The following is a 15433-nucleotide window of genomic DNA, read 5'->3' on the forward strand; positions in this document are numbered from 1 at the left end:
AGGTTTAAAACATGGTTTTATATGAAGAGTTATTTGCATTACGTTGATAATAATTATTATTATCATTTATATAGTTTCTGGTATTGTTAATATACACTATCAATAGTGTATATTTACGATTTTGATAGAATTTAATAAATGATGTGCCTTGAATAGGATTTGTATGGATTTGATTGATTGACTCTTGGTGAGCAGTTTTAAAATAAGCTAAGGACCTAAGGTAAGTAAATCTCACCTTTTGTGCTTAAGTGTAAGATGCATGACTACATTGATTGTGTATATCTAATGAGTTAAGTATGGGATGATGATGATGCATATGATAAGTATGTGAAGAATGGTTATATGAATATCATAATGGTGTTGTGTGATATGTAATTGATGGATTTCGTGATATGTGAAAGATGTCTTACTTGGTTAAGATTGATATGAATTATGTGCAAGTATGTGTTCTTATGTTGATGAATACGTGGATTATTTGTATGTTCATGATTATGTTATATGTTATGATATATGAAGCGTTTAAGTTTTTAGGCTGGAAACCTTAGACCTGAGCCATAGCTCTACGTTAAGGTATAACAACGCCACCAACCCAAAGCTTCATGTATTATGACTAAAGATGTTTTGAGTTATATGAGATGTGATACAATGCTTTGATTGAATACCATCAAACATGAACATTGGCATTTCAGCATCTACACGTATGCATGGCATGTATAGTTATGTGATACATTATTATGTGATATAAGACCATGCATATGAATATGAAAAAAGTTATGAAATGCCTTGAAAAAGTCTTATGTAAAGTTGAACATTTTAATGACACAAGGCTTAAGCAAAGTGATAATAAGATGTTAAAAAGGGTGCCACTGTTTCGATGAAGCAATTAAGTAAGTTCAGTAAAGAAGACGGAGGTCTATAAGGCTTATAGTGGCCGCCCACTGGTATGGGCTAGGTCAGAGTTGACCATTCAGATATGTTTGCCATGTTTCCGTCTTTCTCCTCCATATGTGTAATAAGTATGGTAGCTATGGCAACGATGAAATGAGTGTTATAATGAGCCTAGCTGCGATGATGGCTAGCTGGAGGAGAACCCATGGGATTCTATATGATATGTGTAACAAGCCCTGCAGGCATTGGCTGAATCAAACAGTGTGCACAAGTGAAATCGGGCCCATAAAAATGTGAAACTAAAAGAAAGAGCATAAAAGTAAAGTTTGAAAGTGCATGAGCAATAAATGAAATGCATAAGTATATAAGTCAGCATATTAGTATATGTGCACTACAAACTCACGACATTCATGTGTATGTGTATGCATGAGATTTGCTTACTGAGCGTTAGCTCATTATGTTATTTTCCAACATTTTTCCAGGTGTGGCTTTAGCTGTTGAGCAACTTGTGGAGCACGGACTCAGTAGCAATGCAATAGTGGTTTAGAGTTTTCATATGGCTACATTAAATTTAAAGTATTCATACATGTAATAATTTATATTAATAAGTTTATATAAAAGTTTTAAATTTTTTATGTATTTCTTTGTATCATTGTATTTAATTCATTTGGTCAAGTGCCTAACAGACTCGTAAAACCTAGAATTACGAGTATGTGGCCGACGTACCCTACCTTAGGGTCGTCACACAAATAGAGCATTCAACATGCTACATCAAAAACCATGCATGTCACATACTGGGTGCAGTTTTCTTACCTCAGGTTTGAGCAAGAAATACGATAAGAACGACCCTTGAGAACGATCGATCATTTGATCCATTAGCGGTCACCTAGTCATAACCAAATATGGAATCTAATTAATGAAATCAACAATAAAAGGTTCTTGACCTAAACCTTACTCCCGGGACCTCGAATCGTACTCAAACGGTTAGTAGATTCGATCCCGAGCCTTAAGAATTGAAACCCCAAGCCAAAAACCCTCCAAAGTGCCCAAAATAGGACCCTGGAAAAATAGGGGAGCGCTACAGCGCTGCCCCCCTGGCACCTAGGCACTACAACCAGAGCTGCCATGCCCTAGACAGCGCTGTAGCGCTAGAACCAGGGTATTTCCGCCCTGGTTTTTCCTCCTTCGTGCTCTCCAATTCCAAGCTTCAAAACTTGATTCCATACCTCATTCAAACTCACAAATGAACCCAAATACCCAACATACAAGTCCTAGGCATCATAACCCAATCAATCTTTGCCAAAAACTCCATTGAATTATCACTATCCAAATCAAAGATCCTAACTGAAAATCAAGTGAAAAACAGAGCAAAACTAGAGTTTTCCATGGTTAAAAACTTACCTCAAACTTAAGATGGAACCCTCTTCAGTAGTAGAAAACAACCCTAGACCCTCAAGGCTTGGTTCCCTAGCTTGAATCTTCAATTGGGGCTGCAAAAATTCAGAGAAAGAAGAAAAAGAAGCTCTCTTTTACTTAAGCTTTCTACAACCTTCTCAAGTTGATATAATTCATTGGTCAAATGACCAAAATGCCCTTAGGTCTTTAAATTCCCTCTTAAGGCTACCAAGGGCAAAACCATCCTTTCTCCTCTAATCCCGTTAATCATAATTAACGCCCTCCAATTCCCGTTATTCCCAATATTCTCAAATTCTAATACATCATATCCCATTACCCTTTATTTCCCGGTAATGTACTAATCATCAAATTACCCCGAGACTCACCCCGAGCTCCGAAATTAACCCTATTATGACCAAACCGCTAACTAGTATTCAAAGATCATCTCATGTCGAATGGCTTGAAAAAATCCACATTATAATGTGGCCTTATTCATAATTCACCAACATGCATGAAAATATACAAATATGCCATCAACGGGCCAAATTACCAAAATACCCTTATAATGAAAAGTGGACCCATATGCATGCATTTATCATCATATGATAATATAATCACATAATCATGCATATAATCATTTAATTGCACAATAAATTAATTATGGCCCTCCCGACCTCCTAATCAAGGTCCTAAACCTTATTAGGAAATTTGGATCATTACAGTCTAGTACCGAAGCAGAATATAGAAGTCTAGCTAGTATCACAACAGAGCTCAATTGGATACAATCTCTTCTATCTGAGAACTATGTTCCTATTTAGAGAGCTCCTACTGTTTGGTGTGACAATCTTAGTATTGTGTTGATGGCTCCCAACCCAGCTTTACATGTTAGGACCAAGCACATAGAACTTGATTTGTACTTTTTTCGTGAAAAGGCCTTGACTAAGACATTGGTTGTCAAACACGCCCCTGCACATGAGCAAACTGCGGATATATTTACCAAAGCTTTACATAGCTCTCGGTTTCTTTTGTTGAGGGACAAACTTAGTGTAGACTCATTCTCTACCCTAAGTTTGAGGGGGAGTGTTAAGAGTATTAGTTAGTTAGTTTAGTTGTTAGCTTTTGTAACTAATTTCTGTTATGTTAACTAATTGTACAGCTGTAATGAGCTGGCTAATCTATTGTATATAATACTCTATAACAATATTATTTAATTAATCATAATTCTCTTTCTTCACACTAAGTCGGAATACCCAAATTAGACCAAGAGCTCACATAAAAATATGAGCGAGAAGACATGGATTGTCAAGCTAAAAGCCATCTCAATCTCCCATGTTACAAGGATGCAAGTTGTGAGCATTTAATTAGGATAAGCCCTTACTTCATGCATTTGGTAAAAATTTCTTGCTAGCTAAGGAGCTCACGGGTGTCATATATCGTATCAAATTTAAATATATTTTATCAATCACTTATACCAGCTACTTCAGTATAGCGGTAAATAAGGGTTGAACCCACGAGGACTATGATCAAACTATTATTCAAAATAACTATTAAACAGAAATTAGATAGGGGTTTTGATTTTAAAAACTAAAAACATAAAATAAAATAATGATCAAAGATTAAATAACTAAGAATAAAATGATATTAAATAAATATTCAAGAATTACTCTCCACCATCGACAATCAATCTATCAACAATGACAAATAATGTTCCTTATTCCCAATTAAACTATTAACCCAGCAAATAACACTTAAGCAATCAATTATCTCAATTTTCCTATTATAATTAATTAAAGCTAAGCGCTCTTAATTAATTATTTTTACCCAACAATAAACTCATTAAGCATGTGATCTATTTAACCTAGTAAAAGCATTACACTATATGGAAACAAGTTAATCTAGGCAACAAATTCATTAAGCATGCAATTTATTTAACCTAGGTTCTATTTTTCATTACAATCAAGATACCCATCACAATACCCTAATTGTAATTTATCACTCTACTTAGAATCCTAAACTATTAGATGAATAACAATCCTAAGAAGATAGTAGAACAATGCAAAACCCTAATTAGCGGTCGTCTAAACAAGATTTTACAAGATCCATGACAATCAAGTAGAAAAATAGAAGCAATTTTAATATAAGGGAATAAAAGGAATAAAATTCATCAATGCATTCAAGATCACATGTCTAGGCTTTGAAATAACTCTCAATTATAAAGAAAACTACTCCATAATCACATTCATATTAACAAACATAAATATTCAATGAAAATAATAAATAAAAATTGAGAAGAGAGAAAAACTAGATTGAAGAATGTTTATGTTGATGTATTTTCTCCTCCTCTGCTGCTCTAGCCTCTAAAATTCACATTCCAAAGTTGTATTAAAAGTTAACCTTAATCCCTTTTACAGCCCATTAAAAATTACATTTAAAAATCAAAATTTTAAGAAAAATTCTATCGCAGGTCGCGACCAGTGATTCCTGGTGGTCGTGGCCACAGGACATTTCTGGGCCAAATACACGCGATGGCCGCGACCATGAGATTATGGTGGCCGCGACCGCTACTCTCCGACTCCCAGGCTGCAATTCAAAATCAATTCGCGTGCTTTTTCTTCATAATCTTCAACTTTAAGCACGAACATCGGGTTTAGGGACTTCCAAAACACTTCAAACTCGTCACAAACTTCATTTTCTCGAGTCCTATCATTGCACATCAATTCCTAACTACAAAAATACATCAAATTCATCATTAATACCTTATAAAATATTTTACGGATTAAAAATCAAATCCTCGTAAAACAAAGCTAAGAACACCTAAAAACACTTGAAATTAACATTATCTAAATGTGAAAGGATAACAAATATAATATCCAAAATGCCCTTATCAAGTGCAACAAGAAAGGAAGTCACAAGACAAATCCAACTGAACAACTAAAGAAGGACATAATGCTCACAAGGCGTCAAGTGAAAAGTCTGATTGTTTAGCTGGAAGCAAGGAGGGAAACCTTCTTCCTCGAGCAACACTTGTCACTTTAATAAGAAAATTTTGAAGAACTCATCCACCAACTCTCGAGATAAACTGTATAATTCTAGGAATCACGTTGAGCAAGCTCCTAACATGCCAGTTTCCCAAGAGCAGGCCTCTAAGAGCAACTCCAATACAAGAGTCACTCTAGTTGCTAAAGACTAAAGTGGGTCTCAATATTATTGTTTATAATTTTTTATATTAAAGAGACATTGGAAACATTGCCTTCCATTTTTTTAAAAAAATATACGAATATTTTATTATATATTATGTACTTTTGGCAACCAATAGTATTGCTATCATTGGAAGTGTTCTGAGTGGCATTTATTACACTTTCCCAATAATTGACCAATTATACCAATTTGTCTTATTAGCTTTTAATGCCTTAATAACATTATTATAAATTGTGCAACCTCTCCGGGAAATTTTAATTTGTATGCTTGATCATTTTTATAATTACAAAAAAATGCTAGGCATATTAAAATTTACAAAATAATGCTATTTTTTTGCACTTTACCCAAAATGTCATTTCAACTTCTTCCTCACTTCTCATTTCTCTCTTCTCTCTTCTCTCTTCTCTCTTCTCTCTTCCCTCTCTCTCTCTCTTCTTTCACTCTCTCTCACCTCATAACACCACCACCACACTAAATATTATATTTCGAACAGATTTGGACATGATTTTTGGGTTTTTTTTGCGATTTTTTTCAGATCTGAAACTTTGAAATCTGCAAAAAAATCGAATTTGCTCGATGGTGGTTCGATGGTGCTCGATGCCAGCTCGATGAGACCTTCAAAATCATGATTTTTCATGAAAAAATGACTTTGCTCGATGGTAGTTCGATAGTGGCTCGATGGTGCTCGATGCCAGCTCGATGAGACCTTCAAAATCATGATTTTTCATGAAAAAATGACTTAGCTCGATGGTAGCTCGATGGTGCTCGATGCAATTCTTGTAAGAGACATAATTTTTCACTCGGGTGCCCGTTTAGGGTGATTTTTTTTTATTTTGGGTATTTTTTCAAGATCTACGCGTTTGACATGTTAATATGCATATTTGTGAAGTGTAACACTTGTAAAAAATACAAAAGTGTAAACATACCTCATGTTTAAGACATCTTTTGGTATATTTTTAAGTTTTAAACTTTCCAAATGTGCATATTAACATGTCAAACGTGTAGATCTTGAAAAAATACCCAAAATAAAAAAAAATCACCCCAAACGGACACCTGAGTGAAAAATTATGTCTCTGGCAAGAATTGCATCGAGCACCATCGAGCCACTATCGAGCTACCATCGAACTACCATCGAGCTAAGTCATTTTTTCATGAAAAATCATGATTTTGAAGGTCTCATTGAGCTGGCATCGAGCACCATCGAGCCACCATTCGCTGGGGCCTTCAAGATCAAGATTTTCATGAAAAAATGACTTAGCTCGATGGTGGTTCGATGGTAGCTCGATAATGGCTCGATGGTGCTTGATGCAATTCTTGCAAGAGACATAATTTTTCACTCGGGTGTCCGTTTGGGGTGATTTTTTTTTTTTTTTTTTTGGGTATTTTTTCAAGATCTACACGTTTGACATGCTCATATGTACATTTGGGAAGTTTAAAACTTAAAAGTATACCAAAAGATGTCTTAAACATGAGGTATGTTTGTACTTTTGTATTTTTTACAAGTGTTACACTTCACAAATGTGCATATTAACATGTCAAACGTATAAATCTTGAAAAAATACCCAAAATCAAAAAACAAATCACCCCAAACGGACACCCGAGTGAAAAATTATGTCTCTTATAAGAATTGCATCGAGCACCATCGAGCACCATTGAACCACTATCGAGCTACCATCGAACCACCATCGAGCTAAGTCATTTTTTCATGAAAAATCATGATTTTGAAGGTCTCATCGAGCACCATCGAACCATTATCGAGCAAGGCCGATTTTTTGCAGATTTCAGAGTTTCAGATCTGAAAAAAAAATCGCAAGAAAAACCCAAAAATCATGTCCAAATCTGTTCGAAATATAATATTTAGTGTGGTGGTGGTGTTGTGAGGTGAGAGAGAGTGAAATAAGAAAGAGAGAGAGAGAGAGAGAGGGAAGAGAGAAGAGAGAAGAGAGAAATGAGAAGTGAGGAAGAAGTGGAAATGACATTTTGGGTAAAGTGCAAAAAAATAGCATTATTTTGTAAATTTTAATATGCCTAGCATTTTTTTGTAATTATAACTTTTATCAAGCATATAAATTGAAATTCCCCCCTATAAATAAGATAGGAGAGACCCCAATAAAAGGGACCAGAATGAATTTTAAATAAGATAGACATTAATTTCTCTGATTTGTTCATACATTGGATCATCTCTCATTCTCTCTTTTCTCACAATCTCTCGAGCAAAAAAAAATTCCTTAGTTAACAAAACCCAGTGTTAACAATTTATTTTGTAGGAATTATCTTACAATGATATTTATTTCACTGCATTTTAACAACCCTTTCAAAGAAAACATCTTGCATTTTCATCAATACCAAATGAGCGGAAAACCCTCTATTAATTAAGCATTTTTTTATAGGAGATTTGATTAATAACTTAAAATTGATTAAATAAACTAATTTGGGTTATGAAAATAAGCAATCATGATAAATAATTTATTTCGTCTTCCATTATATTTCTTTAGAAATTTAATTTCTTTTATTTTTACCAATTTATTATAAAATTTGTAAGAAAAAAAACAGCTAAATAATACATGTAACAAATACATTATTTTGTTTTCTCTCAAAAAATAAAAATAAATACAATTTATGTTTCAAATATTAAAAGGATTGTAAGATATTAGTGCTAGATCGAGTACGAAAAAGAAAATAACAAAAATCTAGCTAAATACGTGTAAGAACTATACATTAACTTTAATTTCAAAATAAAAAAATAATATTATGATATCAATTACTAATATTTAGTCCCTAATCTATTTTCAAACATGACCACTACTTTTTGAGAACTTTTCTTTTATTTCGAATTGACTAAATGTGGTACATATCATCAATGAAAGCGTACATACGCAACAAAAGTAGCTTACAGTCTTTTTTTTTTCTTTGCTACACGGAGACAGCTTTATTTCAGTATCCCAAATAAAAAATATTCAAAATTCTATTTTGTTTATGATAGTATATATTGTATAATTATTTAAGATGCCTAAATTTTTTAGAATTTATAATAATATATAAGTGTTGAAAACAAAATTTAACAACTTGTTATACTTGTGTCTATAAAAATTAAAAATATATTTTTGATATCATAAATTATTATAAAATTAAAAAATATATATTTAAGTGCGAATTTTGGCTGCATAGATACAGCCAAATATATATATATGATTATGTATGTATAAAAAACACCATGATCTGATCAATTTTGAAACGTTTTTCATTATATCTATCTATATAATAATAATTTATATCATTCTTTTCCCTAAAATAGAGATGTTATCATCATCCACGGCAAGAGAAACCAGTATTAATAATCAGGAGTATAATTCCTTCAAATCCTGGAGATATGTAATATTATATCCCACAAATTATATGAAATTCAAGTCAACTCTAGCTTTTTTCACTTTGACTTTCATCTCTCTTCTCTTCTTCTTGATTTTCTCTTCGAACCATTATTCCACCAGTTTGTTCTCACGATACGACGTCGTTCCGGGAAACTTCACGACATCTGGTGATAAAGACGAAGAGACCAACATATCCCACATTCTCTTCGGAATTGGTGGCTCAGCCAAGACATGGAACGACCGCCGCCACTACTCCAAGCTATGGTGGAAGTCCAACGTCACTCGGGGATTCGTCTGGCTCGACAAGGAGCCTCCGCAGCCCGAAACGACGTCTTCGGAATCGTCGTTTATGCCGTACAGAGTCTCGGCAAACACGTCGGAGTTTAAATACACGTGCTCGTACGGCTCGCGGTCGGCGGTTCGCATGGCGAGAATTTTGAAGGAGAGCTTCGAGCTAGGGTTAGACAACGTGAGGTGGTTCGTGATGGGCGACGACGACACTGTGTTCTTTACAGAGAATTTGGTTGTCGTTTTGGGGAAATACGACCACAACGAGATGTACTATGTGGGTGGGAACTCGGAGAGCGTGGAGCAGAATGTGATACACTCTTACTCCATGGCCTACGGCGGTGGTGGCTTCGCCGTTAGCTATCCTTTGGCGGTTGAGCTCGTTAGGGTTTTGGATTCTTGTATTAATAGATACCACAACTTTTTTGGCTCTGATCAGAAAGTTCAAGGCTGTTTAAGCGAAATGGGTGTACCCTTAACCAAAGAACTTGGTTTTCACCAGGTATACATACAAGTATTATATACATATATACACACAATTCTAAATAGTGTTGTGATTTTTATAAATGTTTATTCTGATATGTAACACAGCTTGATATTCGAGGACACTCATATGGGCTACTAGCAGCACACCCAGTAGCTCCATTAGTCTCACTCCACCACATAAACTATCTGGAGCCATTGTTTCCGAACCAGACCCGGATTGACTCTCTCAAGAGACTAGTCAGTGCCTATGAAATGGACCCGGGTCGGACTCTCCAACAAGCCGTGTGCTACGACTTGAAAAGGAAGTGGTCAATCTCAGTGTCTTGGGGTTATACAGTACAGTTGTATCCTTCTCTGGTTACGGCCAAGGAGCTCAGCACAGCTTGGTTAACCTTCAAGACGTGGCGATCGTGGAGTCTTGGCCCTTTCACTTTCAATACCCGACTCTTCAGCCAGAACCCGTGTGAGAACCCGATCTTTTATTTCATGGATGGGGCTGAGATAACGGGTTCGGGTCGGACCTTGACGAGTTATAAAAAACAAAGATTGATCACCAGTGATGCCAACGATTGTGGCCGTGGTGACTACGCTGCTGCGCTTGCTATTCAGTCTTTTAATGTCTCGGCTACCCATTTCAACCCAGAATTGTGGAGTAATAAGGTGATTAATTTACTTGTTTTATTATACTCTGAATATAATTTAAGAGGGTTACTATTTGGGAGTTTAAGGTGGAGAACGTGATATCTCATCATACTTATTAAATTTAAGTATACGAGATTAATGTTAAATTACACTAATAATAATATATCATATTTTGATGGTAATGGGCCTTTTAACAATTCTTATAATTTAATGCTTCCTTTGCTTATTAACACCACATTTCATTAATAAACCATTCATGAGATTTTGAAAATGCATGTAGTTTATTGTTGAGACATCCTATTCTAATTATACACGTATCGTTTAGGCACCGTTACTGACTTTTCATTATTAATGTTTGGAAGGCTTTAAAAATTCTCAATGAAGATCAGACGTGTTAGTTAATGTCGGGATTTAATTAGTCTAATATTATTTATGTGTAGTTTTAAAAGTAGTCATTTTTGGTTACTTATTCTATGTAAGAAAATTTCCCAGATGAGTAAGACGAATAGACGAATTTGACTTTACACAGAAATGTACACACTTTTATGGATGGTTTAAATGTACATGTCACGTATAGTATTTTTTTTATATGTAAAAAGTTTGTCCTATTATAGAAACTTATGTTTTCTTGTATTTCATGAACTTGAGATTTGATGTTTACAATTTCATAAAAATAAAAAATAATAGTATAGGTAGGGACGTATTAATTAATAAAGTTTAATGTATAGAAACCCCACAATTATATTAGTCAAGCATCATAATTAATATTCTATAGCACATTTGTTAATGAGAAATACAAGGCACAGCACAAGGAGATGAAATACTGTTATTGGTGCAATCCAATATCGGGTCCTACACATTTAAATTTAATAAGTATTATAAGTATCGCTAACTAATGTGTTATATTATGTAATATTGGACACCTTAAAATACTTCTTAACAACCGTCTTTGTTAATACATCATTGTTATCTTTTCGGTAATTTCCTTTATTTTTATCACCGTTGCTCATGTTAGACTATGCACATATACATTTTGATTAGATGTAGGCGAAATTGGTGGCAGATTGGTACAAATTAAGATGTGAAATTGAAAATAATTTGGTTTTGAAATTTTGTGAAATCTATGAGAGGCGTGTTGGTTAAAAGAGTCAACACAATTATTCCTAACATTGTGGAAACTTTGAATTGATGAAAAAACAGGCACCACGTAGACACTGCTGTGAGATCACATACGACCAAGGCGACGCGGAAGGGGTAGCAGGGAGCACGGCGCAGATCCTAATCAGAGGCTGCAATCACTATGAGAGTGTCACTCCTTATTAGAATAAATATATATATATTTATATTTATATATTCCAAAATTATATAAAAAGACAATGGCCTGGGCAGATCCAAAATTATACATAGAAATAAATTATACATTTTATTGTCAGTAATTTTTTTTTTTCTTTCTCTTGGGCTTGGCCTGGGCAGCCTCTAAGGTGTGAAACTATAAGGGAGAAAAATGTACGCATATGTACTCAATATATTTTATTGTTAATAGAAATATAAAATATATATTCATGACAAAAAGGTTAGTTATTTTTCTAAGGTGGAAATTACATAAAATATGGGAGTCTAATTTTTTTCTAAATATATGGGATTAATTTTCTTTGTACGAATTTAAAATAATGCCCAATATTTTTGTTAAATTGAGTATTTTTAGTTTTTTTTTTTACAATTTTTAGGACAATTTTGTTACTTTATCCCAATTTTTAAAATTAGACTAATTTTTTTGTATGTTTTTTTTATTTTTTATTTTTCTTATATATTTTAATTTTATTTTTGGTCCATGTTTATAATTTTTATTTTTACTGCATGCATTCTTTTTTCTAATTTTTTAAGAATCACATTTTTCCTATTTTCTTAGTGTACGTATTTTTAATTTTATTTTTGTCTTGTTGACGCCGTTTTTCGTCAACTTAAAAATGAGAGCAATTAAACAATAATATATCAGAAGAAATGAAATAAGAAGATGAAAATCGGATCTTTTTACGTGGTTCAGCAGTTAAACCTGTCTAGTCCACGAGTCTGTGTTATTAACCCTTGTGAGCCTTCTGGACACTTTCAAAGAATATTTGCCCAGAGTTTTCTCTCAAGATATCAAAACTTCGGGGTCCCTTACAAATGGAGTTTCCTTCTCTATTTATAGAGAAGGTTTTAGAATGCATTCCCACATATTTCGGGAAGATATTCTGTAATTCAAATGATATAATGCCACTTAATGCATTATTTGTCACATACACGGTAACATCTCATAAAATGTGGGATTGGTTAACAAGTTACATAATATCCCTTAAACATAGGGATTCTATAATAATAAATACATTCACACATAACTGACTAGCCCAGATACTGAGTCCATTACACCTTCGAGACTATTTGTCTATTACGAGCTCGAACCATCTTGTCTGAGGGCAAGAGATGCATCAGGAAATATATACAAGTGTTGAACCCTTGTTATTGCGAGCTTACCTCACAAGCTCGGAGAATCTTCGAGGCTACACACTACTCGAGCTCACGAGGCCGTCACGTACAGCGAAACTGTGACTGAAGGATCATATGGCGACTGTGCTTATTTCGAGCTTACACCCAACGAGCCTAGATTTCGGGATCATAATTCCTCAATCTCGAAATCTAGGTGTAACATTTTGCCCCCTCAAAAGTATTAGTTCGAATCTTATGAGAAGGAAACTTTTGAATTCCCCTCCTTGGAAACTATACCGTCTAATGTACTCAAGAGTGAACACATGTCAGCCAGGGGTTGCTCAACTAGAGAATTTTAGTGCTTTTGTACCATGCCCATGTCTATTCATCTGCCACCTTTATGCCGCCATTGTCACGTCTGTGCCCATTCATTAGATCAAATATCGAGTTCGGCCAACGGTCCAGATTAGTTTGTCGTTTGACATTCCTTATGGTCTATAAGTATGCCCATACCATCTTCTTTCCCTCACTGTCGTTTTCAGAGAAAAAAGAAAAAACCAGAACCCAAACTTTGTTCTGTTCTTGCATGTTTTCCAAACCGAGAAAGCAAAACAACTTTGGCTTGTTCAACTCCGTGAGATCATTCTTGCAACCACTCCTTCAGTCGTCAATCTCTCTGTATCTGCAAGCCACCGTGTGTAAGTTCCTGTTCTTGATCCCATGTGTTTATATATATTTTTTCATTTTTACATTTTTGTGTCCCTGTTGCACCATGAGCATATTTGCTAGTTTTGTACTAGGATATTTGTAGCAATTAGTAATTTCAACCACATAGTTTAGCTGATACTGCAAAATCTTTGGGTTCAAAAAATTTCTGAGATCATGGGTTTCTAACCCAGATTTAGTGTAGAGGATGCGAATGTAGCTTTTTTATTGTTATTTCTTGCTTACAGGTAAGGTACCGTGTAGACCAAGCAATGGGGTACTAACTTAGGGTTTTAAATTGCACGTTTCCCAAAATTATCACCTTCTGAGTAACCATCAACTTTTTCCCTGAAAATCCGGGATTCATAAAATGAACCCACTTTCCATTCTCTGCGTCAAATACACACTCGAGGCCCGAGCCTTATAATGGCTCGGGGTTTCCTTCGAATGTATCTCGTTCCTTCGAGATTTCAATCTCGACCGAGCTTATTCTGTGATTTCGAGCCTTCGAACTCACATCACCTAGAATTTATTCTTTATTCTTTGTGTGTCTGGCCTTCACCCTTTTCTTTCTTGCTAGATGTCGCATAATCTTGAAAAATGGTGGGGGTCAGTGCTCACAACTCCCTATTCTCTGACAACCCCAAGCCCTGAATCACCCTTCACCCGAAATCAGCAGCTAATTCGCGAGCATAAAGTGAGGTGTGAACAAGAAGATATTCGAGCTCACTTTCAATGTCAAATCGACGAGGTTGAGGAGAGGAAAAGGAAAAAACTTCGGGTTTCTATCTATCCAGACCCAGACTCCGAGCTTAGACCGACCCTACACTCAAAGTAATCGTTGCCTTCAAGCCTGGTGACCTTGTATTCTCGCTGATGGAGGAGTCATCAATTCGTCTATCCATCTCGCAGCCAACTGCCATTCCTTCCTCAAGGGAGGAATTTTTCGAGGCCGAGCATTACTGGAGCTCGATTTCTTCGCTAAGGCAAATCTTTGACATCTTGGCCCTTCATGGTCTTGGACTGTCCAGCTCGCTGAGATGTCGAGCTCCCACCTCCAACGAGCGAAGTTGTTATGCCTCGGGGGATGGTCGTCCTAACAATAAACTGAAGCTCGCGTCCTGGAGTCACGAGCATATGAAGGCAGGGGCTCTACTGCCCTTAAAGTCCTTTTTTAAGGACTTTCTAGATTTTGTTGGGCTCGTGCCCTTCCAACTCTAGACCAATTCATACAGGATCTTGTCAACCCTAAGGTCGATGTACCACGAACTGAAGTGGGAAGGACCTTCGCCAAGGGAGATTATGTATCTCTTTTGCCTGAAAAGCAACTCCTCCCGAGCTCGGGGAGGAGATGGCTTCTATTACTTGTCGAGCTATCCCAAGGAGAAGAAGATATTTGAGGATATGCCCAACCATCCCCCCAACTTCAAGCTGGCCTTCTCTTGGACAGACGGCTTGGCTCCCTCGAAGTTCTATTCATTTCAAATAATCCGTAAGTATATGACCTCTTTTCTTTTCATGCTCGATTGATGTTTTAGGCTCGGACTAATTGTAATATATTCGATTCTTCAGCCAATTATCATCGTTCTACCCCTACGGACGCAATTAAGGAGCACAAGGAAGTTCTGCTCCAGTTGCCATATGGTAGTCGCTCCCTGTCTTATCTTCTTCATGAAGACAAGCTTCAAGCCTGCGGCCTTCTAGAGAAGGGCCCGTCGACGGACGACACCGCCTACTGGAAGTACACCATGTGGGAGCATGTATCACTCCCTACTGACAAACTTCCTCCGAGACAGAGGTCAACGAGCTCGAGGGCTCGATCCCCAGCCCGCCGTCACCGAAGTCCGTGTTTGGGGAATGATGCCAACGACGAGGCTTCGAGCTCGAGTGACAGAGGTAAAATCATCCTCAGCTCGGCCTTGTGGTCTCCTTCCCTTCTAAAATATAGACCTGACACCCTGATCTTATTCCCAGATTTGGGTAGATAATAGGGTCCA

The 15433-nt window shown here is 35.9% G+C and overlaps 1 protein-coding gene across 1 annotated transcript; it reads left to right on the top strand.

Moving 5' to 3' along the window:
* Positions 1-8673: 8673 nt before the first annotated feature.
* LOC133801359 (uncharacterized) lies at positions 8674-11843 on the top strand. Its single transcript, XM_062239548.1, has 3 exons — positions 8674-9639; positions 9729-10283; positions 11466-11843. The coding sequence occupies exons 1-3, from the start codon at positions 8680-8682 to the stop codon at positions 11586-11588; spliced, it is 1638 nt and encodes a 545-aa protein (XP_062095532.1). The 5' UTR covers positions 8674-8679; the 3' UTR covers positions 11589-11843.
* Positions 11844-15433: the final 3590 nt, after the last annotated feature.

Source organism: Humulus lupulus, chromosome 9 (genome assembly GCF_963169125.1).
Source record: "Humulus lupulus chromosome 9, drHumLupu1.1, whole genome shotgun sequence".
Lineage (NCBI taxonomy): Eukaryota > Viridiplantae > Streptophyta > Magnoliopsida > Rosales > Cannabaceae > Humulus > Humulus lupulus.

Excerpts from the sequence above, each read along its gene's own strand:
- LOC133801359 (XM_062239548.1), top strand. The coding sequence starts at position 8,680 with ATGTATAAAAAACACCATGATCTGATCAATTTTGAAACGTTTTTCATT. Across the intron at positions 9,640-9,728 it reads AAGAACTTGGTTTTCACCAG|CTTGATATTCGAGGACACTC; the intron begins GTATACATACAA and ends TATGTAACACAG. Across the intron at positions 10,284-11,465 it reads CAGAATTGTGGAGTAATAAG|GCACCACGTAGACACTGCTG; the intron begins GTGATTAATTTA and ends ATGAAAAAACAG.